The sequence below is a fragment of the Beauveria bassiana genome, assembly GCF_000280675.1.
Source record: "Beauveria bassiana ARSEF 2860 unplaced genomic scaffold BBA_S00013, whole genome shotgun sequence".
In the NCBI taxonomy this organism is placed as follows: domain Eukaryota; kingdom Fungi; phylum Ascomycota; class Sordariomycetes; order Hypocreales; family Cordycipitaceae; genus Beauveria; species Beauveria bassiana.
In genome coordinates, this window is record NW_007930848.1 from 389,437 (window position 1) to 404,697 (window position 15,261).

At 52.5% G+C, this 15,261-nt stretch overlaps 4 protein-coding genes across 4 annotated transcripts; 2 read left to right on the plus strand and 2 right to left on the minus strand.

Annotated features, from left to right (window-relative positions):
- Window positions 1–92: 92 nt before the first annotated feature.
- BBA_05237 (VPS28 protein) lies at window positions 93–932 on the plus strand (the record flags this gene model as incomplete). Its single annotated transcript, XM_008600334.1, has 3 exons — window positions 93–176; window positions 249–485; window positions 543–932. The coding sequence occupies 3 exons, from the start codon at window positions 93–95 to the stop codon at window positions 930–932; spliced, it is 711 nt and encodes a 236-aa protein (XP_008598556.1).
- Window positions 933–1,066: 134 nt separating this feature from the next.
- BBA_05238 (phosphatidylinositol-4-phosphate 5-Kinase) lies at window positions 1,067–10,368 on the minus strand (the record flags this gene model as incomplete). The annotated part of the gene is made up of 4 exons (XM_008600335.1): window positions 1,067–2,705; window positions 2,969–3,070; window positions 3,127–3,731; window positions 3,787–10,368. The coding sequence occupies 4 exons, from the start codon at window positions 10,366–10,368 to the stop codon at window positions 1,067–1,069; spliced, it is 8,928 nt and encodes a 2,975-aa protein (XP_008598557.1).
- A 630-nt stretch (window positions 10,369–10,998) lies between these two features.
- On the plus strand, window positions 10,999–12,945 carry BBA_05239 (uncharacterized protein; the record flags this gene model as incomplete). The annotated part of the gene is made up of 1 exon (XM_008600336.1): window positions 10,999–12,945. One exon carries the CDS (start codon window positions 10,999–11,001, stop codon window positions 12,943–12,945), a length of 1,947 nt encoding a protein of 648 aa, XP_008598558.1.
- A 446-nt stretch (window positions 12,946–13,391) lies between these two features.
- On the minus strand, window positions 13,392–13,993 carry BBA_05240 (BolA-like protein; the record flags this gene model as incomplete). Its single annotated transcript, XM_008600337.1, has 3 exons — window positions 13,392–13,611; window positions 13,765–13,871; window positions 13,952–13,993. The coding sequence occupies 3 exons, from the start codon at window positions 13,991–13,993 to the stop codon at window positions 13,392–13,394; spliced, it is 369 nt and encodes a 122-aa protein (XP_008598559.1).
- Window positions 13,994–15,261: the final 1,268 nt, after the last annotated feature.

The following is a 15,261-nucleotide window of genomic DNA, read 5'->3' on the forward strand; positions in this document are numbered from 1 at the left end:
TGGAGAGCAGCTACCTACTAGTTACAGCCGTCGCCCGCCTAGACGTCCTACATGGGTAATGCCTAGACACATTCACGATTCATCACAACACAATGCTCCCCCGGCAGGGTTATGCGCCTACGCCGCACAGCTATGTTCCTAACACGGCGCTTTCTGCATCAATCAATTTAGATGAGGTATGGCGAGAAACCGCGTTACTGCTCGAGCACTGCCAGGAGTTTCCGCTAATTCGATACGTCATCGCTTAGGAAGTCACCTTGACGAGCACGCGAGCCGAGCGCGATCTGCAAGATTCCCTCGCCGAGCTTTTCAGCATAATAGTCACCCTCGACGAGCTGGAAAAGGCCTTTATCAAGGACGCCGTGTCAGAGGCGGAATATACAGAGATATGCGAGCGCTCGCTACGGCAGTATAATGCGCTGCTCGCCGACGACACCATTGCCCGAGAATTTGGCGGGCTGGAAGAGTTTCAAGCAAAGTGGGATGTAAGAAGAGACGCTTCCTTTGGATCATGCATCATGATTGCGCTGACTTGAATCAAGATTGAAGCTCCGCGCGCAACGAAACGCCTCCAGGCCGGCATGCCCTCCACCATCACGACCCCCGCCTCGGCAGCCGCCGCTGGCACATCCGATCGGAACAACACCAGTGGTGTCTTGATCCTCGAAGCAACACAGGACTTCATCACCTTTCTCGACGCCGTCAAGCTCGGTCTGCTCTCCAAGGACCAGCTTCACCCGCTCCTGTCCGACGTTATCCAGTCCGTTAACAAGGTGACGGACAAGGACTTTGAGAACAGAGGAAAGATTGTGCAGTGGCTCATCACGCTCAACCAAATGAAGGCAAGCGAGGAGCTCAGCGAACAGCAAGCCAGGGAGCTGGACATGGATATCCAGCAGGCCTACCAAGGATTCAGACGAACGTTGACGTGATGATAGAGGCCTGGAAGCAGGCCTCATTTGAATGTATTAAGTCGGGAGACTTGCTAAGGAACGTGTATATAACAATAACTTGCATACTGCCTTCCCATGTTCTATTCATGCGTATCTTCATAACAAATCGTACATTAAACCAAAAACGTCCAGAAGCTCGGATAGACAAACTCCTCCTCGAATATCCTGCGCACCTGCTCCAGGACAAACTTTTCCACCTTGCCCACGTTTTTGAGACTCTGCTTGCCGCCCTCGCGCCCTCCAATCTCGCTCTCAACCTTGATCTCCTGCAATAATCCGCCAAAGCGCGCATTCGTGCCCCCCCTTCCTCCGCTCTCCGCCTCGGCTGTCTGGCCGCTGCTGCCCGGCCTGCCACTACCACCACCGCCGCCGCCGCCGCCGTCCTCCTCAGGCCGCCCGACGGCCGTCAGTGCGTCGTCGGGGCTCAGGAAGCAAAAATGCACGCGCTTCCGAATGTGCGCCAGCACGCCCACGCCGTCAAATGACATGCCCGTAATGTTGAGCTTGAGCGGGATGCCCACGAAGCTCGGCATCGGGTAGTCGAGCAGGATCTCAGCCGTCAGGTTAAGGCGGATGTCGCCCGCGTACTGTATGCGGAAGACGGCCTGCACGTCCTCGGCGCGGGGCTCGCGGCGCCGCGGCGCGAGATTGGCGGGAAGCGGCGCCGACCTGTCGCCATCGTCGCCGCCCTCGTCGTCCGAGTCGGCAATGGCCGAGTCGGCGACGGCGTGCGTATCCCGCGTCGGCGGTCGCGAGGTGCCAATCGACGTCGGCGCCAGCGTCGAGACGCTCGACTTTTCGCGGAGATCACGGTGCAGAGACGGGGCCGCGGCTGGTAAATGTGACAGAGGCGGCGGTGGTGGTGGTGGTGGTGACATGTAGCTCGACGGAAAATTGTCCTCTGAGATGCTGCTCTGCGAAGGGTTGCGGCTGTGGTACGGCGCCATTCGCGCAGCTGCTGCGGCGGCGGCGGCGGTGGCGGTGGCTGCTGCTGCTGCTTCTGCGTCCAACACGCTGTCGTAGCCGTGCCCGAGCCAGCTGTTGCCGAGTTGGGCGCCCGCGACGGCGGCCAGCGGCGTCTGCGTGCCCGTGCCAAGATGTCCGTGGAGATAGCTCAGCGCCGGGCCGCCCAGCAAGCCCGGCGTGGAGGTTCCCATGAATGGGCTCGCCAAATCATGGTGATGGAGCGAGAATTCTTTTTTGATTGCCGTCTTGAGGTCCGCCGGCCTATTCCTGCCCGTTCGCCGCCGCTGCTGCTGCTGCTGCTGCCGCGACGCCCCGTTGTGGATGTCGTTGTGATGGTGGTGGTGATGGTGGGGGGTTGCACTGTGCTCGCCGCCGCTCTCCTCCTCGTCGGCCTCGTCGTCGTCATCGCTCTCGTCGTCCTCCAGCTCCTGCTCGTAGAAATCCGGCAGCGGGTCCGTAATGTCCTTGAGCTCCAGCTCCGGCGGGATGCTGCCAAAGTCGAAGCCGTGCACCGTCACCGACTTGATGAAGCGCGGGAGCGGCACGCTCTGAAACTTGTCATGGATGAAGCCGCGGATGCGCTCCGCCAGCGCCTCGCCGTCCGGGCCGCTCGTGAGCGTCTCCCAGTTGAGATCTATGGACATGTGAGGCGGGCGTTGTGACTGCAAGAAAGCATGGCGAGTTGAATGAGCAACGTTTAAGCAAAAGGTCGTGGTTGTTCCATCGTAGTAGACCCGCTTTCTGAATTGAACGCCTACCACCCAGTCTCGGACGGATTGTTTGATGCTATTGAAGCAACAAGGTACGCGACTGATTTTTGTGAGCCTTTGAAAGTTTAACAGAAATAGGAAAAATTATAGATGGCCTCTAATTCGAATCACAATACGACTATGCTTGACAAAATCAAGTCGTCATTAACTCGCTCTATATATGCCAGCATGTATTTATAGTCTTATGAACAAATCCCAAACTTCAACGCCGTAAATCTTCGCAACAAAATAAAGACAAGGCATCCATAAAATTAGACATAAACTCATCTCATCGTTTACTTTTGCAGCTCGGGCTGGTCTTCAAATCTGGCACGTCCAAAGTACACTGGGTATTGCGGGTTATTGAACAGATGCCAGCAATTTGGCGCTTGCAGAATATATCTAACAATTCATAATTAGTGATTGTGCATAAGACGTAGAGATAATGCGTTTCATACCTTGCCATCGCCTCCCGAAAGCGAGACTTGTACTCCTTGGGACTCGTTACAGTTGGCCGGTTGCGACCACCCCCAGCAAATCCACGGTCTTTGATCCAACTTTCAAGCTTCTTATCCCATGTGTACGTTCTGATGCAGTCGATAATGCCCACCACAAGCTCCTTCCTAGCCTCGTCAACAGCGATCATTAGAGAGTAGTCCATGACATCTTGTCGAGCAAGAAACAGTGTGTCGTTCCAAACAGATGCTCGAAGTAGCTTCTTGGAGTGCTCGCGGGCGAACAACGGAGATTCGTAAATGTACTCAACCATATTCTCATCCAAAAGTACTTCATTTTGTTCGCCAGTCGACTGAATCTTACGGTTTCTCATAGAGCCCTTCAAGTCGAAAATGCGAGTAGGCGACCTGTCGTAAAACAAGTTTTCCATCAAAATAAGATCAAGCTTCACATCGGTGCCAGTAACCGGATTCTTGATAATGACTTGGAAGAAGCCCAACATTTTGGCAATAACAGACGGTAGATCGTGAAAGAGTGCTTCAGCCATGATGCTAAAATAGCCTGGGGCAAAGTTCAAAAAGGCCGACGTCTCGACGGGAGACAAAGACTAGTCAAGTTAGCTTGTCCATTCCTCTTCCGTATTCATGTGCCACTCTACTCACCTTCAACACCAATCTGTCATCGAGTGTCTTCAAAAAGACAGACCTAGTCTTCCCGCCGCGAGAATCCCACTTCATACAGCGTGACAGAGATTCGACAATCCGCCCAGCGATACCACATTTCCTTCTCAGAGCGTCAAACTGCTCGGCATAGAAAATCTTACACGTCATGATAGCCGCGCCTTCCTTGAACTGGTACTTCAGATGTGTTCCAGTGATGCGCAACAAACTCTTCTCTAGATCGCTTGCATCTGCGTGACGCTCTAGGTGCTCTGACACCGGTGTTGGCTTGGGCTCTGCTGTGCTGTCCGACGCTTCAGCCTTGGGCATCTCTGGTGGTTCGCGACGGATGACTTCGAGTTTGTTTTTGTAGTCCTCGCTATTAAGGGCCAACGCAATAACGGAACTCGGCTCGTCTTCGCGCACAATAACATTGGAGTCAACGAAAATGTGGTCGGTTGAGTTGATGGGGTAGTCCAAAGCAGACCAGCCACTGGCAGATCTTTCTGCCCAGAATTTTGTCAGGTATTTCATGAGCGTATTTTTTTGATGTTTAGGGAGCTCTAGTGGAATCTCTTGCGTAGAATCGGCAATCTCCTTGATATCAGGTAGGAACTCATCGGAAACACTGGGCTCTGTGTCACTTGCGCGCTCCTCATCCTCTGAGTCTTGTTGGTTATCTCTCCCAGCCGTGGTATCAACTGTGTCGGCAACAGAAATCTGATCTGGTGCCTTTGGCGCAGCATCTATCGGGGGAAGCGACTCTGATAGCTGGCCGTCCTTGACAACATCCGCATTCTCTACTGACTGGGCCGGATCAGCGACTTGTTCAGTTTTGCGCTCGCCAGATGCATCAGAAACCGGAGCAGGTTCCTCACGCGCTGCATTGTAGTCGTCGTAGACCTGAATTGTGACTTTCGCTGACGTTCTTGGTAGTAAGGCACGAGGATACCGCAGACTAGCAGCTCGCTTCTTCTTGTCACGAATGCGCTCCTTCTCAAACTCTCGGCTAATTTGCTCGAAATGTCTCGTCAGAGTTGAAACCTTGGACTCCTTATCCTTCTTCTTCGTCACCAACCGAGGGATGCCAGATGTAGCAGATTTTCCGCGTTGTTTCAAAGCGGACAAGCCAAGTCTTTCTGACAAACGCTTATCAACTTTGATGGATCCATCACCGGGCGGCTCTGCAGCAATTTCGACCTGATCCCCGATATTGGAGGAGTTGACTGGGGTCGCCATGGCCCTTGGAATGCGCTGAGGCTGCGATATTGCCCGTACCATGGGAGGTGAGGAGCGTGTTATACCGTTGTCATCTTGTTTGCCGCTCACCGAGTCCCCGGTAGCTTTTCGTGCTTGTTCGCGTCGCATACGATCCACCTTTTCCGTGAGTGACTGGCCGTCACGTACAGCCGTGGTGGTGTCCTTAGCAGCAGGTTGTAGCTCTGTTTTGGAGGAATCAACCGAATCAGCGATCTCGGCCTGCGCGGGCTCCACGCGTGGTATCAAGGGTGGTTGATCAGAACTAGATATAGCTGAGTCAGACCCAGCCAAATCCAGCGCCTCGACACGCGCAATAGCGCCTTCCGCTGGTATCTCGACTTTGTCGTTGTCTTCGACAGGCTCTTTATCATCCGTAGCGCGCAGAAGGCTTGCATCCATGTCGGTACATTCTGTTGGTTGCGTACTCTTCTCGTCAATTTCAGAGAAGCCTTGCGACGGTCGGCTGTCGCTGTCGGTAGCTGAAACCATGGTTTCTTCTGGATTCACTATAGACTCTTTCGACTCGTCGGTAAACAACTTCTTCAATTGCATCATTGTCAGTTGCCGCATATCTTTGTCTCCCAAAAAGTCTGCCTCAAACTTGGCAAAAGCTTGGTCCCATTCGCCCGCAACTTCCAGCATTTCGCGCACAAGGCCGTTGAAGGGAACGATTTCGTAATACTTCGAGTTGACATATACTTCCTCCAATTTGCGCAGCATCATTGGAAATTCCCCTTGCATCTTCTTCGTGAGAACCTCAACTTCCGCTTTGCAGAGCTCAGCCTTTTCCGGCAAGACGCTGTCAATACGAATGCTCTGCAGTCTTAGCTTGACGGATGACATAAATTTGCGCCACCGCTCTTCCATCCTGGTGAAGACCTCGTTCTTCAGTTTCAAATCATTTTGAACCTTCCAAGTAATCCTGGCTCTGGGTACCACAATTTCTAACAGGTCAATTGGGTCCCAATGAATACGCACACGAGCGTTGTTGAAACCAAAGTAGCGAACGTGATCTCGGGAGTGGTCATGAGGGCAATCAATGCCGTGCTTAATGCGAAGACCGCGACCCCAGTAAAGCAACTCAAGGTATTTTCCGAATGAGTATTTGTAAGTGGCATCGGACATTGGAACCTCCTCCGAATCTTTCTTGCAGATCTTGCAGTATGTCCACATCGTGATACGGTCTCCGAGGCTTGGAAGTCTAGTCACCCCCGGTGGTGCATCTTCCACGAAGACTGTGATGCGGTACTGGTCGTGAACATAGGTACGATGGTGTTCAATCAGCTTCCTGTCGCAACCATTTGAATCGCAAATTCCATCTTTGGTCTCTGCCAGGTCCTGGATGTATTGGCCAAGCGTGCAGTCAGGATCCATACCCGTGAACACGTGTTGTTCGTCGTAAAAGTTAATCGCCACGAGACTCGGCTCAGTGCACGGGATTTTGGTTTCTGTGCAGATTTCGGAATACAAAACGACAATGTTTTGATGCGAGTACGGATCAAATAGATCCAAGTTGCCTTGGATGTATGCTTCCCATTGCCGAGTTCCCGTTTGGTAATTGAACAATGCCTTATCGTATTCAGCGTCATGCATGGCATGTAAAATTTCCATGATCTGCTTCGGCGCCTTTTGGCCAAATTTTTCGATCATTTCTGGTTTGATAAGCTGGAACTTTGTGCGACCAGTGCTTGATTCATCCTGTTCGTCAATGACGGTTTGATCTCGTAGGCGTCGAAGGTAGAGCAGTCGCCTTTCTTGTTCCCGCGCTCTCATCAAAACATGCGGCTGGGTAAACTTGACGTATGGCGAAGCCGACAAGATCTTGGTCTCATACTTGGCAACCATATCGCTGTAAAACGTGGGCATGGGTATATCATCTGGCACCGGCAGATCTCCCGTGCCGCTATTATGCGATTCATGCAATGACGCAAGTTTTGGTTGGTCCTCAGCTGGTTGTACGCCGTCCGCTGCACCATCTAAATCACCCTTCGCTGCGGCATGAGCTTGTTGCTCGTTGTCGTTGGAGCTTCGCTGCGATGCGAGACGACAGGCTTGTTTTCCATCTTCTGCAGAGCTAGAAGTCTTGAAACTCTCGTTCATGACGAAAGAATTCGAAAGTGAGGTATCACCTTCGTCTGGCTCAATGGACTCGTCTCGTAAAAGGCTGGATTCAAGTCGAAGATTGTAAACAACGTATGACATGAATTCTACGATGTATTTGACTTTTGAGAGAGTGAGGCTGTCGGACCCTCTCAAGGAGATGGTACAACCCAAGTCCGGTCGGCAGCCATCAAGGAAAATGTATGACTTCTTGCCACGTACAAAGTTGTTGTTGACATATGTTTTGACCTCAAAGCTTGAGCAGCGTCCCGTGGAGACCGGCATAGTGAGTCTATCCAAGGAGCTCAGAATGTCTGCTTCGGTACAGCGAGCGACCGCTTCGATCACAGTGTGCTTAACGTTGTATGCGACGGAAATGTTAAGCTCTGCGAAATACTGTAATGCGATTCCAGAGACGCCTTTCTCGACGAGTACGAGGTGTGGGGAAAGCTTTGCCAGTCTTTGAACCACAACGCGCAGATATTCCCTTTCGCCTTCAATGACTGGCTGCAAGCTCATAAAATGCTGCTGATGACGTTGATATTCGATAGGGAAAGTTACCAACAAAATGCGTGGATTTCCGATTCTGCGTGGCATACTTTTCAAGGCCAGATTTTTCGTAAATACCACGCCAGAGACATAGGAAGTGTCTCGTGGCCGGCCACCAGGAATCTTCTTGAGCTTGACGTAATGACGAATATCCATATCCTCCCCTCTGATAACATTCGGTGAGACGTCGTCGGTACACTGAAGTAAAATCGGGACGAGAGACTTTTGCCAAGCCTCGGGATCGGGGATTTCCGCATCTTCTAGAAGTTGGTGTAGCAACTTGTCGATATGCTTCAAACTCGCATTATTCAAGTCTGTGTTTGACGGTATATTGAACGGTACAGAATCTCTGCGGGGAGGTCTCATGGTAAGGTGATCTCCGTTATCAATTGGAACCAGAGCTTCTGTCGAGCCGGTCGGAGCTTTGTATATCGCCGACTTTGGCCTTGGAGACGACAAGTGGTGTGCGCCACCACTTACGTTGCTCATGTTGCGTCTTCTGTTGCTTCGCCGGTGATTCATTACACTTGTTGGCGCGCTTGTGTCATCTGCAGCGCCACGGCTAAAGTGGCTCATGCCACTAATGCTCTTTTCTCCCGGCCGATGTCGATGTTTTCTGCCTGCATTCATGAATGGAGATAGGTTCGACTTTTCTTGCTCGAACCCTGCAGGATGCACATCAGCTGTACCCATAGTCGCAAAAATGCTGACTTGTTCATCCCCGCTTGAGTCGTCCGACATAAAATCTGCAAGTTCAGGATCTATGATATTGTCGTCATGAAAAGCAGGAAACTTGGACTTTTTGGATGTATCGTCATCGAACCCTCTTCTGAATGGAGCTCGTTCTTCGGGAGCCCGTTTGAGACGGCCAATGAAGCCATGTTTTGAATGGTGTCTTTTGTGCCCTGCTGATGATTGTGGCCGGACATTTGCGAGAGACTTCAGCGACCGGGAAGATCCGGGTCGGCTGAGTTGTGGCAGTCCTATCTCTAGCACAGCCGAGTTACGATTTGATTCGTGCACCCAACGGGTGGCAGGAATTGCCATCATTGGAGTAACGCTGGGGCGAACTCCGCCTGGAGGCTCTGATGCAGCTATTGTTGAATCACCGTCCCTGGTCGGCTGTGATGGTGAGTCTTGGCCGGCCTTTGATTGACTAGGGCCAAAGATTCTCGGCATGAATGACTGCTCATCACCAGAGTCGTCCGATGCACTGCCTTCCAGGCGGCGGTTCATTGCTTCTAAACAGCGCTTGCAAACACGTAGAGTGCCCTGCACGCCAAACTTTTCTCCTGACACGAGCTTTGTACACTTTGAATCAAAAATGCAGCCACAAGTTCTGCAGTGGTGTTTCCTCCTGAATGCAGAAAAGGGTGCTTGACAGAGGTGACATTCTTTTACGGTGTCGTCCTTCATCCAAAGCTCTTTGCTTAGTACATACCGTCCCATTTTGTCCAGTTGGGCGCTCATGTGGTCAGATGCACCTTCGTGGGAAGTTGTTGAGCCAGGATCGCGTGCATCTCCAGACCTGAAGCGTGCGTGACCACTGTGATGGGCAAGCGTCTCGTGGTAGTTTGAATCAGCAGTTGGCATTTCGATGGGGCTGTGCTGCGTTCCGGCCCGGTCGAGTGAAGAATCGCGAGACACCGAGTATGCTGTAGATCGAGAGCGAGTTATTCGGTCAATTATGGCAGGCTTTCTTCTCAACTGATCGGGGCCCAGCATGGATGAGCTTGTAGAGGGGGTGCGTGTGTGCTTTCCTGGAGCAGATGGCATTTGTAGATGCGGTGACATGGTGGGCGCATCCACACTTCCATCGTAAATAGAAGCCTCGTCTGTCTTTGCAATAGGCGGCAGTCTCCCCTCGCTAACGTCAAAGTTGGCTACATCTTGTGTCGGGAGGCTGTGGTGGGTATCACTTCGCCCGAGACTTCGACGGGGCGGCTCTTTGCCACCACTGTCTTCTGTTCGAACCGTGCTGCGGCTGGCGTCTCTCTGCGGATTTCTTTGACTTGTAGCAGGAATATCTACACGATCGAGGGTGGAAGAGCTCTTCGGCTTGCTTCCCAAAGTTACGCGCGCTGATGACGATGATGGCTTTGGCGTAGTAGTGAGCCCCGCACTACCTCTAGATGACGGCGGCTGCAGGCTGCGGCTCTCTCCAGAGGCGCTGGCGTTGCTGAATGGATCTTCCGTCGCTGGGACAGTCTGTGAGGATTCTGGCACAGTGGTGATGACGCTGTCGCTTCGGTTCAGGGAGGAAACGGAGTTCTTGGAGAAATGACTACCTGAAAGCGATGTCCGTTTTGAAGCTGTCTCTATCGTCGTGTCGTCGTCTCGGCTCGTCGTTTTTGTTGGGCTTACGGCACCGACTGCCTCTCGAAGCCTAGTATATAGCCCGCTGAGGCCGTGGTGAACAATGTCTCCGGTCGAGGCCTTGCCTTCGGCTCCGGGCGAGGCTCGAGGCGGTGGAGCAAAATCATTGAAGGTCGTGAGAGCATTGGACTGGCTTGCCGAGTTGTGTATCTTGTCAAGTGTATTTGACATTTGCTCCTTGTCGATCATGGAACTGGCGGAGACGGAGTTCACAGAGTCGCGTCGAGTTCTTCGAGTAAATGGTGAGTCACGGGTGGACGCTGGAGACCCAGGCGGCTTCGTTGTTGTACTGCTCGCCATGGTGTAGACGACGCAAGCGCCAAGGTATCGATAATACGCCCTTGAACGGCTCACAAAGATTTCTATGCCAGTTTCATATGCTCATGGTTCTTCTGCGCGGCGGCCAAGCAGTGCGTCTTATGTTGGATACGGCTTCGATCGCAGCTGGATTGGGAGGTGGCCTGGGCAAGGCCGGGTGGGAGTCTCGAGCTACAAACAGGGCGTGACGAGGCAAACTCTTGGTCGGTAATCTTCCGCCATGTACAGCGCGGGAAAGTATCCTGGTGATGACGCTGGCGACTGCGGAGAGTTTTCAAGATATGTGATGCGGTGGCTGCTTCGCAATGCAGCAGCGTGCATTCGTCTGGTTGACAGCTTGGCAGCCACGCCACGAGTTACCAGTGCAGGCAGCTGGAGCTTGATATCTGCACAAGCGGCTCCACCAAGTGACGCCACTCCTCTACGCGTTAAACCATGACCCGTCGCGTTGCAGTAACTAGCCACCGCCTTCACGAAACGACGACAGAAGCTGTCTTGTTTGCAGAAACTATCGCAAAGGTCTGATGGTACTACGATAATGAATTGAGTGAATCACGCTCTGCCAAGGTCTCATACGGCGGCGCATCCAAGGTGCACCTAGAAACTGCACAAATGTCCTACAGCGCATCACAGTTTGAGGACATCACTGTTGCGATACACCGCAAAAATGGCAAGAAAATCCCAAAAGACCAGGAGGCATTACTTGAAAAAGACTCATCATGGATACATCTATTGAGAACAAGACCTCATGGCGTGGCCAATGTGCCTGACCACGTGCTTCAGACAGTAACGACAGCACATGAAGCACGTTTCAGGCAGACGACCAGCCACGCTGTACAGCCCGTCGAGCATGCGACACCTGTAATGGCAGAGTCTTCACAGTCTTGCAGTACGCCTGAATCCTCTCCCGAGCGGCACCTCTCCAGTTGGCCGGCATCACCAGATGAGCGTCGCCCTGAGCAGTACGAGAAGCCCGAATCATCGCTTGTTGAAGAGACGCCCCACCCTCAGCATGCTCGAGCCGCATACCGAAGAGCAGCATTGGATTGGAAGAGGGCCCCTTGCCCAGCAGTCATGTCAAGCCTTGAAGAGGAAGAGGAAATGGACGTGCGACTGCCATGCGGCGAAGATGACGAAGATGAACAGCGAGGGGATGCGGCTGAGGATCACGACGAGGCTCCTCGCCGATACTCCAATCACCAATTACAAAAATCTACTCTGCAGGTTACAAACACGCCACCATGCGCACAGCCAGACGATATCGTCATTCCAGCAACAGTCATTGCAGGGAAAGTGGCACGGGCTGGCCATGATGCAAGGCAACGGCCAGTCAAACGATTTAAGCCGATAGACTTCAATAGCCCGATCAAGCTCAGGGAGGGAGGCATGGTCACAAGGAGCGGCCGCATGCAGTCGTTGAAGCATCTGGAGGTTACAGAGACACAAGAGACGACCGTGTCCAGCTCCATTGTGCCTGCGACTCTCACACAGACACAAACCCAAAATGTCACAAACGCAGCAGAAAAGATTGCTCAAGATGCACCAGCAGAGACAAGTGACAGTGAAAGCTCGGCTTCCGTAGCCCAAGAAGCACCCTCGTTGTCGGCTGAGCCTTTGAGCGTAAAATCACATTTGTCGGGCAACGACGAGGGCGTGGAAGATGGTCGAAATCATGCGTCGACGCCTCTAGATGAATTCGCCGCCGCATACCCAGACTATTACGAGTTGTACAACGGAACGCAGGGCAACTTTGTCAAGGCCTGCCTCTGTTTGGAACACCTGCGAGCCGAGCGCTGCCTGCGAGACTACCTATACGACGAGTTTATTCGCCTGTTTACGTACAAATATCTAGACTACGTTGAGAACGCGAGGCCGGACCAGGAGCCGCTGCCGGCCGTTGAGTGGTTCAATATTCAAAAGGGCCAGCCACTGTACCTCGGACAAATCATTAACAACGACAATCTCAATCATGTGTTGGAATTTTACGAGGAGGAAGTTGCAGCGATCCGCAGTCTCATGGTGCAAAGTTGCGAGGTTGAGACGACAGAAAGTGCGGCGTCGCCAAGGACGACAGAGTCGGATACAGCATCGCCAACGCCACTACCAGAAGCAGCACAGGATGTGATGGAGGTCGACACCGTCGCGCCAGAAACAGAGATTGATGCAGATGGTGTGGTGAGTCGTAGAGTGCCGGCGCGGGACGATGTTACGCATCAACGGCTCATCTCTGAGCATGAGCCTATCTTTTCTAGCAACGCTTTGGTTGAGAGGAATGTCGTCTCGACGCCGAAAAGAGCCGCTTCTGTGACAAGTTTTGCGACCAGCCCACAAGCAGCGTCGCCGCAACTGGGTAGCAGGATCTTTTCGACCATTCCGCCGTCGTCGGCAAGGTCCAATGCGCCCGTGGGCACACAATATAGGCAGCAGCTTATTACGATGCAAGCGCCTGCGGGCGAGGAGGAGAAGCGCCTGCGGAGGGAGAGGATACGCGCGCTCGTGCGGAACAGAGCCTCGAACAGCGCTCGTAGTGTGAGCAGCAAAGCAGGTTCTGTTGTCTAGCGTGGAGGTGCATATGTGACGGGCGCTTATGGGTGACGGGTCGGGTACCCATCGTTTTTCACAATGACGGAAATCAACTCATGATTGGATAAAATGACTTGATTCATTCGTTATTTTGATTATTTGTATCGTGATGGGCGTGTGCAGAGTATCTAGAAGGGGCCGTGTCAAACGGGCAGTAGTCCAGACAGTACAAGCAAATATATATCCTGGGGAGCCTGGTATCCCTTTTTTAGTTATTTTTTTCGTTCTCTCCTTGAGGAGTATAGTAGTCATCTAAGTGAAATCTTGGCCGGCTGCCCTTTCTCTTTTCTTGCAATTGCAAACAAATTCAGGCGACAAAGGGTCGAAGGCGAAACGGGTGGCGGTGTATGAGGATGAAGAAGATGGAGATGGAGATGAAGATGGAGAAGAAGAAGAAAAAGCAGCATGCTCACGCCCGCTGTTCATGCATCATCGTTAGGGGCGGCTTCCTTGGCGGCTGTGGTGGTGGCCTCTTGGTCCTTTTTCTGCTGCTGTCGGGCCTCCTCCTCGGGCGTCAGGGTACGCAGCTGGAGGGCGTGGATGCCGCCCTCGCGGGCCATTTCCTCACTGAGCAGGGCGTAAATCATTCTGTGGCGGGCGGGCTGCATCTTGGACTTGAAGGCGTCTGATGTGATGACGAGGCTGGTTGCATGGAAGCGGTCAGTTCAGCGAGGTTCTTGCGGTGAAGGACATGAGGATTCTTCTATCCGCTCCATCTCTCGTTTTCGACAGAAGAACAAGAATGATGAAAAATAGCAAGAAAAAAAAGAAGAAGAAGAGAGAAAAAAACTAGACCGGAAATGAGTCTCCTTGGAAGTGCTGCCCTGCATGGCCTTGTGGTGAGAATGGAGATGAGAGTCGTTGTAAATTTCCAGCGTCATGGGATTGAGCGCCGCGGTGATCTGTCGACGCCCATGAGTGTCAGCGCATCACGGCATTGAAACGGGCGGCGGAAGCTTTTCGGGGGAGGTTCATCAATTACCTTGGCGCGAATGGTGTCTTCGATGGGAGTCGCGGATCCCATGGTAGAGAGTTGTCTTCCGACAGAGGAGAAACCGAGGGCGTATCTGCGCAACATCCGGGGCGGCTCTGCGAAACTTTTTTTTGTGCCTGCTGGTGGTGTGTATGTGTGTGTGTGCAAGAGAGATAAAGATGTAAATTTAGGTGCTGCGCCAATGGTCGAGCCGTAGAGTGACAATTGTCTCGGCGTCACCAATTGATGACAGCAGATGCGCAAAAGCGATGAGAATTGATAATGGAATTAGTTAGAGACCGAGATTCTGGCAAGATGAGAATTTGAGGACCGGTGAGTTTTAGGGAAGGCGACGGCGACGGTGTCAGCGGACAAGGTTCAAGCCAGTCTGTCTGTCGGGTTTGTGTGCGTGGGGAACGTTGAGCTGGTGGTAGACAGATAAGAAGACGAGTGAGGAAGCAAAAGAAGAAAAAGAAGTGTTTAAGAGACACGAGGTATAGAGCTATATTTACTTTTTTTCTTTTATCTATATTCTGCTATATTTATTTTCCCCATTTTCATGGTCCTGGTCACTCAGTCCGAGTGTGGTGGTATGTAGCCAAGCAACGAAGGTAGTGCTACGCCACCAAGCGGGCGACGCGACTTCGGTCAAGTCGGTGAGAAACCCCCCCCCCAACAGCATCAACAACCGCCCCATGACAACTAAACGAGAAGTGTTTCTCGCTCGGCGCCCGAGTGCAAACCTACACCTCTTCTTTTCCTTTTTCCCTCTTCCTGTTATTTTAATACCTATTTTATTATACATCATTAGCGAAACCACGCCACTGGGCGGACGGACGGACAGCGCGGATGCCTGCTAGCCCCAGGCAAAGCGTACAAGGGGGGGCAGTCGCAAAGGGCCTTCTTCGCAGGCGGTGACGGACTGATGAAGCCCTCTGAAGCCATTCAGCTCTCTCTCCCGTCATACCGCTGCTGCATGAAAAAGCAATTCAAGTCTAGTAACCACGTAGCCTATGCCGTTGGGCTTGCTGCGCAAAGTGTTTTGTAGATGAGGCGGGAGGCTGTCATTGGCCGAGGCTCGATGAAAGAGTGAGTAACTCCCCCCCCAGTGACTTGTCTTGTGCACGCGTGCATGCAACTTGTACATGGCAAGGCTGGTTGTGCGCTGTGCGTGCGTTAAACCAAGTATTCGGACGAAAAAGCAATCGTCAATGGCAGAGACATGGCTGGGCGGTGATGTCTACCGGGATAGCTGCAGCTATTGCATGTTTGCGCTCACATGGCAAAGCACAAGGGAAAACAAAAGAAAATTAATAAAA